The following is a 16,092-nucleotide window of genomic DNA, read 5'->3' as shown; positions in this document are numbered from 1 at the left end:
TGTAGACTACTGTAGATGTAGTCTGGCCATAGACAACTAGATGTAGACTACTGTAGATGTAGTCTGGCCATAGACAACTAGATGTAGACTACTGTAGATGTAGTCTGGTCATAGACAACTAGACGTAGACTACTGTAGATGTAGTCTGGTCATAGACAACTAGACGTAGACTACTGTAGATGTAGTCTGGTCATAGACAACTAGACGTAGACTACTGTAGATGTAGTCTGGCCATAGACAACTAGATGTAGACTACTGTAGATGTAGTCTGGCCATAGACGACAACTAGATGTAGACTACTGTAGATGTAGTCTGGCCATAGACGACAACTAGACTACTGTAGATGTAGTCTGGTCATAGACAACTAGATGTAGACTACTGTAGATGTAGTCTGGTCATAGACGACAACTAGACTACTGTAGATGTAGTCTGGCCATAGACGACAACTAGACTACTGTAGATGTAGTCTGGCCATAGACGACAACTAGACTACTGTAGATGTAGTCTGGCCATAGACGACAACTAGATGTAGACTACTGTAGATGTAGTCTGGCCATAGACGACAACTAGATGTAGACTACTGTAGATGTAGTCTGGCCATAGACAGCTAGATGTAGACTACTGTAGATGTAGTCTGGCCATAGACAACTAGACGTAGACTACTGTAGATGTAGTCTGGCCATAGACGACAACTAGATGTAGACTACTGTAGATGTAGTCTGGTCATAGACAACAACTAGACTACTGTAGATGTAGTCTGGTCATAGACAACTAGACGTAGACTACTGTAGATGTAGTCTGGTCATAGACAACTAGACGTAGACTACTGTAGATGTAGTCTGGTCATAGACAACTAGATGTAGACTACTGTAGATGTAGTCTGGTCATAGACGACAACTAGATGTAGACTACTGTAGATGTAGTCTGGTCATAGACGACAACTAGATGTAGACTACTGTAGATGTAGTCTGGCCATAGACGACAACTACATATAGACTACTGTAGATGTAGTCTGGCCATAGACGACAACTAGATGTAGACTACTGTAGATGTAGTCTGGTCATAGACAATTAGATGTAGACTACTGTAGATGTAGTCTGGTCATAGACAACAACTAGACTACTGTAGATGTAGTCTGGCCATAGACAACTAGACGTAGACTACTGTAGATGTAGTCTGGCCATAGACAACAACTAGATGTAGACTACTGTAGATGTAGTCTGGTCATAGACAATTAGATGTAGAATACTGTAGATGTAGTCTGGTCATAGACAACAACTAGACTACTGTAGATGTAGTCTGGTCATAGACAACTAGACGTAGACTACTGTAGATGTAGTCTGGTCATAGACGACAACTAGACTACTGTAGATGTAGTCTGGTCATAGACGACAACTAGACTACTGTAGATGTAGTCTGGTCATAGACGACAACTAGACTACTGTAGATGTAGTCTGGTCATAGACGACAACTAGACTACTGTAGATGTAGTCTGGCCATAGACGACAACTAGACTACTGTAGATGTAGTCTGGCCATAGACGACAACTAGACTACTGTAGATGTAGTCTGGCCATAGACGACAACTAGATGTAGACTACTGTAGATGAAGTCTGGTCATAGACAACTATACGTAGACTACTGTAGATGTAGTCTGGCCATAGACGACAACTAGATGTAGACTACTGTAGATGTAGTCTGGCCATAGACAACTAGATGTAGACTACTGTAGATGTAGTCTGGCCATAGACAACTAGATGTAGACTACTGTAGATGTAGTCTGGTCATAGACAACTAGACGTAGACTACTGTAGATGTAGTCTGGTCATAGACAACTAGACGTAGACTACTGTAGATGTAGTCTGGTCATAGACAACTAGACGTAGACTACTGTAGATGTAGTCTGGCCATAGACAACTAGATGTAGACTACTGTAGATGTAGTCTGGCCATAGACGACAACTAGATGTAGACTACTGTAGATGTAGTCTGGTCATAGACAACTAGACGTAGACTACTGTAGATGTAGTCTGGTCATAGACAACTAGATGTAGACTACTGTAGATGTAGTCTGGTCATAGACGACAACTAGACTACTGTAGATGTAGTCTGGCCATAGACGACAACTAGACTACTGTAGATGTAGTCTGGCCATAGACGACAACTAGACTACTGTAGATGTAGTCTGGCCATAGACGACAACTAGATGTAGACTACTGTAGATGTAGTCTGGCCATAGACGACAACTAGATGTAGACTACTGTAGATGTAGTCTGGCCATAGACAGCTAGATGTAGACTACTGTAGATGTAGTCTGGCCATAGACAACTAGACGTAGACTACTGTAGATGTAGTCTGGCCATAGACGACAACTAGATGTAGACTACTGTAGATGTAGTCTGGTCATAGACAACAACTAGACTACTGTAGATGTAGTCTGGTCATAGACAACTAGACGTAGACTACTGTAGATGTAGTCTGGTCATAGACAACTAGACGTAGACTACTGTAGATGTAGTCTGGTCATAGACAACTAGATGTAGACTACTGTAGATGTAGTCTGGTCATAGACGACAACTAGATGTAGACTACTGTAGATGTAGTCTGGTCATAGACGACAACTAGATGTAGACTACTGTAGATGTAGTCTGGCCATAGACGACAACTACATATAGACTACTGTAGATGTAGTCTGGCCATAGACGACAACTAGATGTAGACTACTGTAGATGTAGTCTGGTCATAGACAATTAGATGTAGACTACTGTAGATGTAGTCTGGTCATAGACAACAACTAGACTACTGTAGATGTAGTCTGGCCATAGACAACTAGACGTAGACTACTGTAGATGTAGTCTGGCCATAGACAACAACTAGATGTAGACTACTGTAGATGTAGTCTGGTCATAGACAATTAGATGTAGAATACTGTAGATGTAGTCTGGTCATAGACAACAACTAGACTACTGTAGATGTAGTCTGGTCATAGACAACTAGACGTAGACTACTGTAGATGTAGTCTGGTCATAGACGACAACTAGATGTAGACTACTGTAGATGTAGTCTGGCCATAGACGACAACTAGATGTAGACTACTGTAGATGTAGTCTGGCCATAGACGACAACTAGATGTAGACTACTGTAGATGTAGTCTGGTCATAGACAACTAGACGTAGACTACTGTAGATGTAGTCTGGTCATAGACAACTAGATGTAGACTACTGTAGATGTAGTCTGGCCATAGACGACAACTAGATGTAGACTACTGTAGATGTAGTCTGGCCATAGACGACAACTAGATGTAGACTACTGTAGATGTAGTCTGGTCATAGACAACTAGATGTAGACTACTGTAGATGTAGTCTGGTCATAGACAACTAGATGGACTACTGTAGATGTAGTCTGGTCATAGACGACAACTAGATGTAGACTACTGTAGATGTAGTCTGGCCATAGACGACAACTAGATGTAGACTACTGTAGATGTAGTCTGGCCATAGACGACAACTAGACGTAGACTACTGTAGATGTAGTCTGGTCATAGACGACAACTAGACTACTGTAGATGTAGTCTGGTCATAGACGACAACTAGACTACTGTAGATGTAGTCTGGTCATAGACGACAACTAGACTACTGTAGATGTAGTCTGGTCATAGACGACAACTAGACTACTGTAGATGTAGTCTGGCCATAGACGACAACTAGACTACTGTAGATGTAGTCTGGCCATAGACGACAACTAGATGTAGACTACTGTAGATGAAGTCTGGTCATAGACAACTATACGTAGACTACTGTAGATGTAGTCTGGCCATAGACGACAACTAGATGTAGACTACTAAGGATGTAGTCTGGCCATAGACAACTAGATGTAGACTACTAGAGATGTAGTCTGGCCATAGACAACTAGATGTAGACTACTGTAGATGTAGTCTGGTCATAGACAACTAGACGTAGACTACTGTAGATGTAGTCTGGTCATAGACAACTAGACGTAGACTACTGTAGATGTAGTCTGGTCATAGACAACTAGACGTAGACTACTGTAGATGTAGTCTGGTCATAGACAACTAGACGTAGACTACTGTAGATGTAGTCTGGCCATAGACAACTAGATGTAGACTACTGTAGATGTAGTCTGGCCATAGACGACAACTAGATGTAGACTACTGTAGATGTAGTCTGGCCATAGACGACAACTAGACTACTGTAGATGTAGTCTGGTCATAGACAACTAGATGTAGACTACTGTAGATGTAGTCTGGTCATAGACGACAACTAGACTACTGTAGATGTAGTCTGGCCATAGACGACAACTAGACTACTGTAGATGTAGTCTGGCCATAGACGACAACTAGACTACTGTAGATGTAGTCTGGCCATAGACGACAACTAGATGTAGACTACTGTAGATGTAGTCTGGCCATAGACGACAACTAGATGTAGACTACTGTAGATGTAGTCTGGCCATAGACAGCTAGATGTAGACTACTGTAGATGTAGTCTGGCCATAGACAACTAGACGTAGACTACTGTAGATGTAGTCTGGCCATAGACGACAACTAGATGTAGACTACTGTAGATGTAGTCTGGTCATAGACAACAACTAGACTACTGTAGATGTAGTCTGGTCATAGACAACTAGACGTAGACTACTGTAGATGTAGTCTGGTCATAGACAACTAGACGTAGACTACTGTAGATGTAGTCTGGTCATAGACAACTAGATGTAGACTACTGTAGATGTAGTCTGGTCATAGACGACAACTAGATGTAGACTACTGTAGATGTAGTCTGGCCATAGACGACAACTACATATAGACTACTGTAGATGTAGTCTGGCCATAGACGACAACTAGATGTAGACCACTGTAGATGTAGTCTGGTCATAGACAATTCGATGTAGACTACTGTAGATGTAGTCTGGTCATAGACAACAACTAGACTACTGTAGATGTAGTCTGGCCATAGACAACTAGATGTAGACTACTGTAGATGTAGTCTGGCCATAGACAACAACTAGATGTAGACTACTGTAGATGTAGTCTGGTCATAGACAATTAGATGTAGAATACTGTAGATGTAGTCTGGTCATAGACAACAACTAGACTACTGTAGATGTAGTCTGGTCATAGACAACTAGACGTAGACTACTGTAGATGTAGTCTGGTCATAGACGACAACTAGATGTAGACTACTGTAGATGTAGTCTGGCCATAGACGACAACTAGATGTAGACTACTTTAGATGTAGTCTGGCCATAGACGACAACTAGATGTAGACTACTGTAGATGTAGTCTGGCCATAGACGACAACTAGATGTAGACTACTGTAGATGTAGTCTGGCCATAGACGACAACTAGATGTAGACTACTGTAGATGTAGTCTGGCCATAGACGACAACTAGATGTAGACTACTGTAGATGTAGTCTGGCCATAGACGACAACTAGACGTAGACTACTGTAGATGTAGTCTGGTCATAGACGACAACTAGACGTAGACTACTGTAGATGTAGTCTGGTCATAGACAACTAGACGTAGACTACTGTAGATGTAGTCTGGTCATAGACAACTAGATGTAGACTACTGTAGATGTAGTCTGGCCATAGACGACAACTAGATGTAGACTACTGTAGATGTAGTCTGGCCATAGACGACAACTAGATGTAGACTACTGTAGATGTAGTCTGGTCATAGACAACTAGATGTAGACTACTGTAGATGTAGTCTGGTCATAGACAACTAGATGGACTACTGTAGATGTAGTCTGGTCATAGACGACAACTAGATGTAGACTACTGTAGATGTAGTCTGGCCTTAGACGACAAGTAGATGTAGACTACTGTAGATGTAGTCTGGCCATAGACGACAACTAGATGTAGACTACTGTAGATGTAGTCTGGCCATAGACGACAACTAGATGTAAACTACTGTAGATGTAGTCTGGTCATAGACGACAACTAGATGTAGACTACTGTAGAAGTAGTCTGGTCATAGACAACTAGACGTAGACTACTGTAGATGTAGTCTGGTCATAGACAACTAGATGTAGACTACTGTAGATGTAGTCTGGTCATAGACAACTAGACGTAGACTACTGTAGATGTAGTCTGGTCATAGACAACTACTGTAGATGTAGTCTGGTCATAGACAACTACTGTAGATGTAGTCTGGTCATAGACAACAACTAGATGTAGACTACTGTAGATGTAGTCTGGTCATAGACAACTAGATGGACTACTGTAGATGTAGTCTGGTCATAGACAACTAGACGTAGACTACTGTAGATGTAGTCTGGTCATAGACGACAACTAGATGTAGACTACTATAGATGTAGTCTGGTCATAGACAACTAGATGGACTACTGTAGATGTAGTCTGGCCATAGACGACAACTAGATGTAGACTACTGTAGATGTAGTCTGGCCATAGACGACAACTAGATGTAAACTACTGTAGATGTAGTCTGGTCATAGACGACAACTAGATGTAGACTACTGTAGAAGTAGTCTGGTCATAGACAACTAGACGTAGACTACTGTAGATGTAGTCTGGTCATAGACAACTAGATGTAGACTACTGTAGATGTAGTCTGGTCATAGACAACTAGACGTAGACTACTGTAGATGTAGTCTGGTCATAGACAACTACTGTAGATGTAGTCTGGTCATAGACAACTACTGTAGATGTAGTCTGGTCATAGACAACAACTAGATGTAGACTACTGTAGATGTAGTCTGGTCATAGACAACTAGATGGACTACTGTAGATGTAGTCTGGTCATAGACAACTAGACGTAGACTACTGTAGATGTAGTCTGGTCATAGACGACAACTAGATGTAGACTACTGTAGATGTAGTCTGGTCATAGACAACTAGACGTAGACTACTGTAGATGTAGTCTGGTCATAGACAACTACTGTAGATGTAGTCTGGTCATAGACAACTACTGTAGATGTAGTCTGGTCATAGACAACAACTAGATGTAGACTACTGTAGATGTAGTCTGGTCATAGACAACTAGACGGACTACTGTAGATGTAGTCTGGTCATAGACAACTAGACGTAGACTACTGTAGATGTAGTCTGGTCATAGACAACTAGACGTAGACTACTGTAGATGTAGTCTGGTCATAGACGACAACTAGATGTAGACTACTATAGATGTAGTCTGGTCATAGACAACTAGATGGACTACTGTAGATGTAGTCTGGTCATAGACAACTAGACGTAGACTACTAAAGATGTAGTCTGGTCATAGACAACTAGATGTAGACTACTGTAGATGTAGTCTGGTCATAGACAACTAGATGTAGACTACTGTAGATGTAGTCTGGTCATAGACAACTAGATGTAGACTACTGTAGATGTAGTCTGGTCATAGACAACTAGATGTAGACTACCGTAGCTGTAGTCAGGTCATAGACAACTAGATGTAGACTACTGTAGATGTAGTCTGGTCATAGACAACTAGATGTAGACTACTGTAGATGTAGTCTGGTCATAGACAACTAGACGTAGACTACTGTAGATGTAGTCTGGTCATAGACAACTAGACGTAGACTACTGTAGATGTAGTCTGGTCATAGACAACTAGACGTGTGTCCTGTGGAGGTTCTATAACCGAGCTGAGATCAGGTACCCGTGTGTGCTTCTCTCTGTCCGTCTCACTGTCTCCGACAACTAGATGTAGACTACTGTAGATGTAGTCTGGCCATAGACGACAACTAGATGTAGACTACTTTAGATGTAGTCTGGCCATAGACGACAACTAGATGTAGACTACTGTAGATGTAGTCTGGCCATAGACAACAACTAGATGTAGACTACTGTAGATGTAGTCTGGTCATAGACAATTAGATGTAGAATACTGTAGATGTAGTCTGGTCATAGACAACAACTAGACTACTGTAGATGTAGTCTGGTCATAGACAACTAGACGTAGACTACTGTAGATGTAGTCTGGTCATAGACGACAACTAGATGTAGACTACTGTAGATGTAGTCTGGCCATAGACGACAACTAGATGTAGACTACTGTAGATGTAGTCTGGCCATAGACGACAACTAGATGTAGACTACTGTAGATGTAGTCTGGTCATAGACAACTAGACGTAGACTACTGTAGATGTAGTCTGGTCATAGACAACTAGATGTAGACTACTGTAGATGTAGTCTGGCCATAGACGACAACTAGATGTAGACTACTGTAGATGTAGTCTGGCCATAGACGACAACTAGATGTAGACTACTGTAGATGTAGTCTGGTCATAGACAACTAGATGTAGACTACTGTAGATGTAGTCTGGTCATAGACAACTAGATGGACTACTGTAGATGTAGTCTGGTCATAGACGACAACTAGATGTAGACTACTGTAGATGTAGTCTGGCCATAGACGACAACTAGATGTAGACTACTGTAGATGTAGTCTGGCCATAGACGACAACTAGACGTAGACTACTGTAGATGTAGTCTGGTCATAGACGACAACTAGACTACTGTAGATGTAGTCTGGTCATAGACGACAACTAGACTACTGTAGATGTAGTCTGGTCATAGACGACAACTAGACTACTGTAGATGTAGTCTGGTCATAGACGACAACTAGACTACTGTAGATGTAGTCTGGCCATAGACGACAACTAGACTACTGTAGATGTAGTCTGGCCATAGACGACAACTAGATGTAGACTACTGTAGATGAAGTCTGGTCATAGACAACTATACGTAGACTACTGTAGATGTAGTCTGGCCATAGACGACAACTAGATGTAGACTACTAAGGATGTAGTCTGGCCATAGACAACTAGATGTAGACTACTAGAGATGTAGTCTGGCCATAGACAACTAGATGTAGACTACTGTAGATGTAGTCTGGTCATAGACAACTAGACGTAGACTACTGTAGATGTAGTCTGGTCATAGACAACTAGACGTAGACTACTGTAGATGTAGTCTGGTCATAGACAACTAGACGTAGACTACTGTAGATGTAGTCTGGTCATAGACAACTAGACGTAGACTACTGTAGATGTAGTCTGGCCATAGACAACTAGATGTAGACTACTGTAGATGTAGTCTGGCCATAGACGACAACTAGATGTAGACTACTGTAGATGTAGTCTGGCCATAGACGACAACTAGACTACTGTAGATGTAGTCTGGTCATAGACAACTAGATGTAGACTACTGTAGATGTAGTCTGGTCATAGACGACAACTAGACTACTGTAGATGTAGTCTGGCCATAGACGACAACTAGACTACTGTAGATGTAGTCTGGCCATAGACGACAACTAGACTACTGTAGATGTAGTCTGGCCATAGACGACAACTAGATGTAGACTACTGTAGATGTAGTCTGGCCATAGACGACAACTAGATGTAGACTACTGTAGATGTAGTCTGGCCATAGACAGCTAGATGTAGACTACTGTAGATGTAGTCTGGCCATAGACAACTAGACGTAGACTACTGTAGATGTAGTCTGGCCATAGACGACAACTAGATGTAGACTACTGTAGATGTAGTCTGGTCATAGACAACAACTAGACTACTGTAGATGTAGTCTGGTCATAGACAACTAGACGTAGACTACTGTAGATGTAGTCTGGTCATAGACAACTAGACGTAGACTACTGTAGATGTAGTCTGGTCATAGACAACTAGATGTAGACTACTGTAGATGTAGTCTGGTCATAGACGACAACTAGATGTAGACTACTGTAGATGTAGTCTGGCCATAGACGACAACTACATATAGACTACTGTAGATGTAGTCTGGCCATAGACGACAACTAGATGTAGACCACTGTAGATGTAGTCTGGTCATAGACAATTCGATGTAGACTACTGTAGATGTAGTCTGGTCATAGACAACAACTAGACTACTGTAGATGTAGTCTGGCCATAGACAACTAGATGTAGACTACTGTAGATGTAGTCTGGCCATAGACAACAACTAGATGTAGACTACTGTAGATGTAGTCTGGTCATAGACAATTAGATGTAGAATACTGTAGATGTAGTCTGGTCATAGACAACAACTAGACTACTGTAGATGTAGTCTGGTCATAGACAACTAGACGTAGACTACTGTAGATGTAGTCTGGTCATAGACGACAACTAGATGTAGACTACTGTAGATGTAGTCTGGCCATAGACGACAACTAGATGTAGACTACTTTAGATGTAGTCTGGCCATAGACGACAACTAGATGTAGACTACTGTAGATGTAGTCTGGCCATAGACGACAACTAGATGTAGACTACTGTAGATGTAGTCTGGCCATAGACGACAACTAGATGTAGACTACTGTAGATGTAGTCTGGCCATAGACGACAACTAGATGTAGACTACTGTAGATGTAGTCTGGCCATAGACGACAACTAGACGTAGACTACTGTAGATGTAGTCTGGTCATAGACGACAACTAGACGTAGACTACTGTAGATGTAGTCTGGTCATAGACAACTAGACGTAGACTACTGTAGATGTAGTCTGGTCATAGACAACTAGATGTAGACTACTGTAGATGTAGTCTGGCCATAGACGACAACTAGATGTAGACTACTGTAGATGTAGTCTGGCCATAGACGACAACTAGATGTAGACTACTGTAGATGTAGTCTGGTCATAGACAACTAGATGTAGACTACTGTAGATGTAGTCTGGTCATAGACAACTAGATGGACTACTGTAGATGTAGTCTGGTCATAGACGACAACTAGATGTAGACTACTGTAGATGTAGTCTGGCCTTAGACGACAAGTAGATGTAGACTACTGTAGATGTAGTCTGGCCATAGACGACAACTAGATGTAGACTACTGTAGATGTAGTCTGGCCATAGACGACAACTAGATGTAAACTACTGTAGATGTAGTCTGGTCATAGACGACAACTAGATGTAGACTACTGTAGAAGTAGTCTGGTCATAGACAACTAGACGTAGACTACTGTAGATGTAGTCTGGTCATAGACAACTAGATGTAGACTACTGTAGATGTAGTCTGGTCATAGACAACTAGACGTAGACTACTGTAGATGTAGTCTGGTCATAGACAACTACTGTAGATGTAGTCTGGTCATAGACAACTACTGTAGATGTAGTCTGGTCATAGACAACAACTAGATGTAGACTACTGTAGATGTAGTCTGGTCATAGACAACTAGATGGACTACTGTAGATGTAGTCTGGTCATAGACAACTAGACGTAGACTACTGTAGATGTAGTCTGGTCATAGACGACAACTAGATGTAGACTACTATAGATGTAGTCTGGTCATAGACAACTAGATGGACTACTGTAGATGTAGTCTGGCCATAGACGACAACTAGATGTAGACTACTGTAGATGTAGTCTGGCCATAGACGACAACTAGATGTAAACTACTGTAGATGTAGTCTGGTCATAGACGACAACTAGATGTAGACTACTGTAGAAGTAGTCTGGTCATAGACAACTAGACGTAGACTACTGTAGATGTAGTCTGGTCATAGACAACTAGATGTAGACTACTGTAGATGTAGTCTGGTCATAGACAACTAGACGTAGACTACTGTAGATGTAGTCTGGTCATAGACAACTACTGTAGATGTAGTCTGGTCATAGACAACTACTGTAGATGTAGTCTGGTCATAGACAACAACTAGATGTAGACTACTGTAGATGTAGTCTGGTCATAGACAACTAGATGGACTACTGTAGATGTAGTCTGGTCATAGACAACTAGACGTAGACTACTGTAGATGTAGTCTGGTCATAGACGACAACTAGATGTAGACTACTGTAGATGTAGTCTGGTCATAGACAACTAGACGTAGACTACTGTAGATGTAGTCTGGTCATAGACAACTACTGTAGATGTAGTCTGGTCATAGACAACTACTGTAGATGTAGTCTGGTCATAGACAACAACTAGATGTAGACTACTGTAGATGTAGTCTGGTCATAGACAACTAGACGGACTACTGTAGATGTAGTCTGGTCATAGACAACTAGACGTAGACTACTGTAGATGTAGTCTGGTCATAGACAACTAGACGTAGACTACTGTAGATGTAGTCTGGTCATAGACGACAACTAGATGTAGACTACTATAGATGTAGTCTGGTCATAGACAACTAGATGGACTACTGTAGATGTAGTCTGGTCATAGACAACTAGACGTAGACTACTAAAGATGTAGTCTGGTCATAGACAACTAGATGTAGACTACTGTAGATGTAGTCTGGTCATAGACAACTAGATGTAGACTACTGTAGATGTAGTCTGGTCATAGACAACTAGATGTAGACTACTGTAGATGTAGTCTGGTCATAGACAACTAGATGTAGACTACCGTAGCTGTAGTCAGGTCATAGACAACTAGATGTAGACTACTGTAGATGTAGTCTGGTCATAGACAACTAGATGTAGACTACTGTAGATGTAGTCTGGTCATAGACAACTAGATGTAGACTACTGTAGATGTAGTCTGGTCATAGACAACTAGATGTAGACTACCGTAGCTGTAGTCAGGTCATAGACAACTAGATGTAGACTACTGTAGATGTAGTCTGGTCATAGACAACTAGATGTAGACTACTGTAGATGTAGTCTGGTCATAGACAACTAGATGTAGACTACTGTAGATGTAGTCTGGTCATAGACAACTAGATGTAGACTACTGTAGATGTAGTCTGGCCATAGACGACAACTAGATGTAGACTACTGTAGATGTTTATTTTTATTTTTTATTTCACCTTTATTTAACCAGGTAGGCTAGTTGAGAACAAGTTCTCATTTGCAACTGCGACCTGGCCAAGATAAAGCATAGCAGTGTGAGCATACAACAAAGAGTTACACATACTGATGTAGTCTGGTCATAGACAACTAGATGTAGACTACTGTAGATGTAGTCTGGTCATAGACAACTAGACGTAGACTACTGTAGAATTAGTCAGTATGGCTGGTCATAGACAACTAGACGTAGACTACTGTAGATGTAGTCTGGTCATAGACAACTAGACGTAGACTACTGTAGATGTAGTCTGGTCATAGACAACTAGATGTAGACTACTGTAGATGTAGTCAGTATGTCTGGTCATAGAAAACTAGACGTAGACTACTGTAGATGTAGTCTGGTCATAGACGACAACTAGACGTAGACTACTGTAGATGTAGTCAGTATGTCTGGTCATAGACAACTAGACGTAGACTACTGTAGATGTAGTCTGGTCATGCTGACGATATTGGTATATCTCCCCCCACCTCCCTCTCTCTCTCCCCCCCACTCTCTCTCTCTCTCTCTCTCTCTCTCTCTCCCCCCCCCCCCACCCCCCTCTCTCTTTCCCCCCACCCCCCTCTCTCTCTCCCTCCAGGGCCACCCCAGCTGGCGCCAGTGGGCGGAGTTCCTAGTTAAGTACCTCCTCCTTCCGTACCAGCTGATCGCTGAGTTTGCCTGGGATTGGCTGTCGGTTCACTACTGGACGTCACGGTTCATCATCGTCAATGCCATGCTGCTGTCTGTGCTGGAGGGCTGTGTCCTGTGGAGGTTCTATAACCGAGCTGAGATCAGGTACCCGTGTGTGCTTCTCTCTGTCCGTCTCACTGTCTCCGTCCCCGTCACACCAACTTTCTCTCTGTCCGTCTCACTGTCCACGTCACACCAACTTTCTCTCTGTCTGTCTCACTGTCTCCGTCCCCGTCACACCAACTTTCTCTGTCCGTCTCACTGTCTCCGTCCCCGTCACACCAACTTTCTCTCTGTCCGTCTCACTGCCCGCGTCACACCAACTTTCTCTCTGTCCGTCTCACTGTCTCCGTCCCCGTCACACCAACTTTCTCTCTGTCCGTCTCACTGCCCCCGTCACACCAACTTTCTCTCTGTCCGTCTCACTGTCTCCGTCCCCGTCACACCCAACTTTCTCTCTGTCCGTCTCACTGTCTCCGTCACACCAACTTTCTCTCTGTCCGTCTCACTGTCTCCGTCCCCGTCACACCCAACTTTCTCTCTGTCCGTCTCACTGTCTCGTCACACCAACATTCTCTCTGTCCGTCTCACTGTCTCCGTCACACCAACTTTCTCTCTGTCCGTCTCACTGTCTCCGTCACACCAACTTTCTCTCTGTCAGTCTCACTGTCTCTGTCTCCGTCACACCAACTTTCTATCTGTCCGTCTCACTGTCCACGTCACACCAACTTTCTCTCTGTCAGTCTCACTGTCTCTGTCCCCGTCACACCAACTTTCTCTCTGTTTGTCTCACTGTCCCCGTCACACCAACTTTCTCTCTGTCCGTCTCACTGTCTCGTCACACCAACATTCTCTCTGTCCGTCTCACTGTCTCCGTCACACCAACTTTCTCTCTGTCCGTCTCACTGTCTCCGTCACACCAACTTTCTCTTTGTCAGTCTCACTGTCTCTGTCCCCGTCACACCAACTTTCTCTCTGTCCGTCTCACTGTCTCCGTCACACCAACTTTCTCTCTGTCCGTCTCACTGTCTCTGTCCCCGTCACACCAACTTTCTCTCTGTCCGTCTCACTGTCTCCGTCACACCAACTTTCTCTCTGTCCGTCTCACTGTCTCCGTCACACCAACTTTCTCTCTGTCCGTCTCACTGTCTCCGTCACACCAACTTTCTCTCTGTCCGTCTCACTGTCTCCGTCACACCAACTTTCTCTCTGTCCGTCTCACTGTCTCCGTCACACCAACTTTCTCTCTGTCCGTCTCACTGTCTCCGTCACACCAACTTTCTCTCTGTTTGTCTCACTGTCCCCGTCACACCAACTTTCTCTCTGTCCGTCTCACTGTCTCGTCACACCAACTTTCTCTCTGTCCGTCTCACTGTCCCCGTCCCCATCACACCAACTTTCTCTCTCTTTCTTTCATTCTCTCTAATCCTCTCATACTTTACTCTGAATGATCCACCCCTCTTTCTGTCCCTCTCTCACACTCATGCCTTCCTCTCTCCTCATCCCTCACTACCTCTCTCTCTCCTCATCTCATCCCTTCCTCTCTCCTCTCTCCTCATCTCATCCCTCACTACCTCTCTCTCCCCTCATCTCATCCCTCACTACCTCTCTCTCTCTCCTCATCTCATCTCTCACTACCCCTCTCTCTCTCTCTCCTCATCTCATCCCTCACCACCTCTCTCCCTCCTCATCTCATCACTCACTACCTCTCTCTCCCCCCTCATCTCATCCCTCACCACCTCTCTCTCTCCCCTCATCTCATCCCTCACTACCTCTCTCTCTCCCCTCATCTCATCCCTCACTACCTCTCTCTCTCTCCCCTCATCTCATCCCTCACTACCTCTCTCTCTCTCCCCTCATCTCATCCCTCACTACCTCTCTCTCTCTCCCCTCATCTCATCCCTCACTACCTCTCTCTCCCCTCATCTCATCCCTCACTACCTCTCTCTCCCCTCATCTCATCCCTCACTACCTCTCTCTCCTCCCTCACTACCTCTCTCTCTCTCTCCTCATCTCATCCCTCACTACCACTCTCTCTCCCCCCTTATCTCATCCCTCACTACCTCTCTCTCTCACCCCTCATCTCATCCCTCACTACCCCTCTCCCCCTCCTCTCATCCCTCACTACCTCTCTCTCTCCTCATCTCATCCCTCACTACCACTCTCTCTCCCCTCATCTCATCCCTCACTACCTCTCCCTCTCCCCCCTCATCTCATCCCTCACTACCCCTCTCTCTCCCCCCTCACTACCTCTCTCTCTCTCTCCTCATCTCATCCCTCACTACCACTCTCTCTCCCCCTTATCTCATCCCTCACTACCTCTCTCTCTCCCCCCTCGTCTCATCCCTCACTACCCCTCTCTCTCCCCCCTCATCTCATCCCTCACTACCTCTCTCTCTCCCCTCATCTCATCCCTCACTACCTCTCTACCCCTCCTCTCATCCCTCACTACCTCTCTCTCTCCTCATCTCATCCCTCACTACCACTCTCTCTCCCCTCATCTCATCCCTCACTACCTCTCTCTCTCCCCCCTCATCTCATCCCTCACTACCCCTCTCTCTCCCCCCTCATCTCATCCCTCACTACCTCTCTCTCTCCCCTCATCTCATCCCTCACTACCTCTCTCCCCTCA

The 16,092-nt window shown here is 43.7% G+C and overlaps 1 protein-coding gene across 1 annotated transcript in view; it reads left to right on the top strand.

Moving 5' to 3' along the window:
* Positions 1-16,092, top strand: part of LOC116358893 (bifunctional apoptosis regulator) — a 38,685-nt gene that overhangs the window by 16,633 nt on the left and 5,960 nt on the right. Inside the window, exon 8 of the mRNA XM_031811201.1 lies at positions 13,369-13,565. Coding sequence (XP_031667061.1) covers positions 13,369-13,565 — 197 coding nt within the window. The remainder of the gene's footprint in view (positions 1-13,368; positions 13,566-16,092) is intronic.

The sequence above is a fragment of the Oncorhynchus kisutch genome, unplaced genomic scaffold (assembly GCF_002021735.2).
Source record: "Oncorhynchus kisutch isolate 150728-3 unplaced genomic scaffold, Okis_V2 Okis01b-Okis20b_hom, whole genome shotgun sequence".
NCBI classification, from domain to species: domain Eukaryota; kingdom Metazoa; phylum Chordata; class Actinopteri; order Salmoniformes; family Salmonidae; genus Oncorhynchus; species Oncorhynchus kisutch.
The sequence above is the reverse complement of the archived record's forward strand: the minus strand, read 5'-3'. Positions and strand labels throughout refer to the sequence as shown.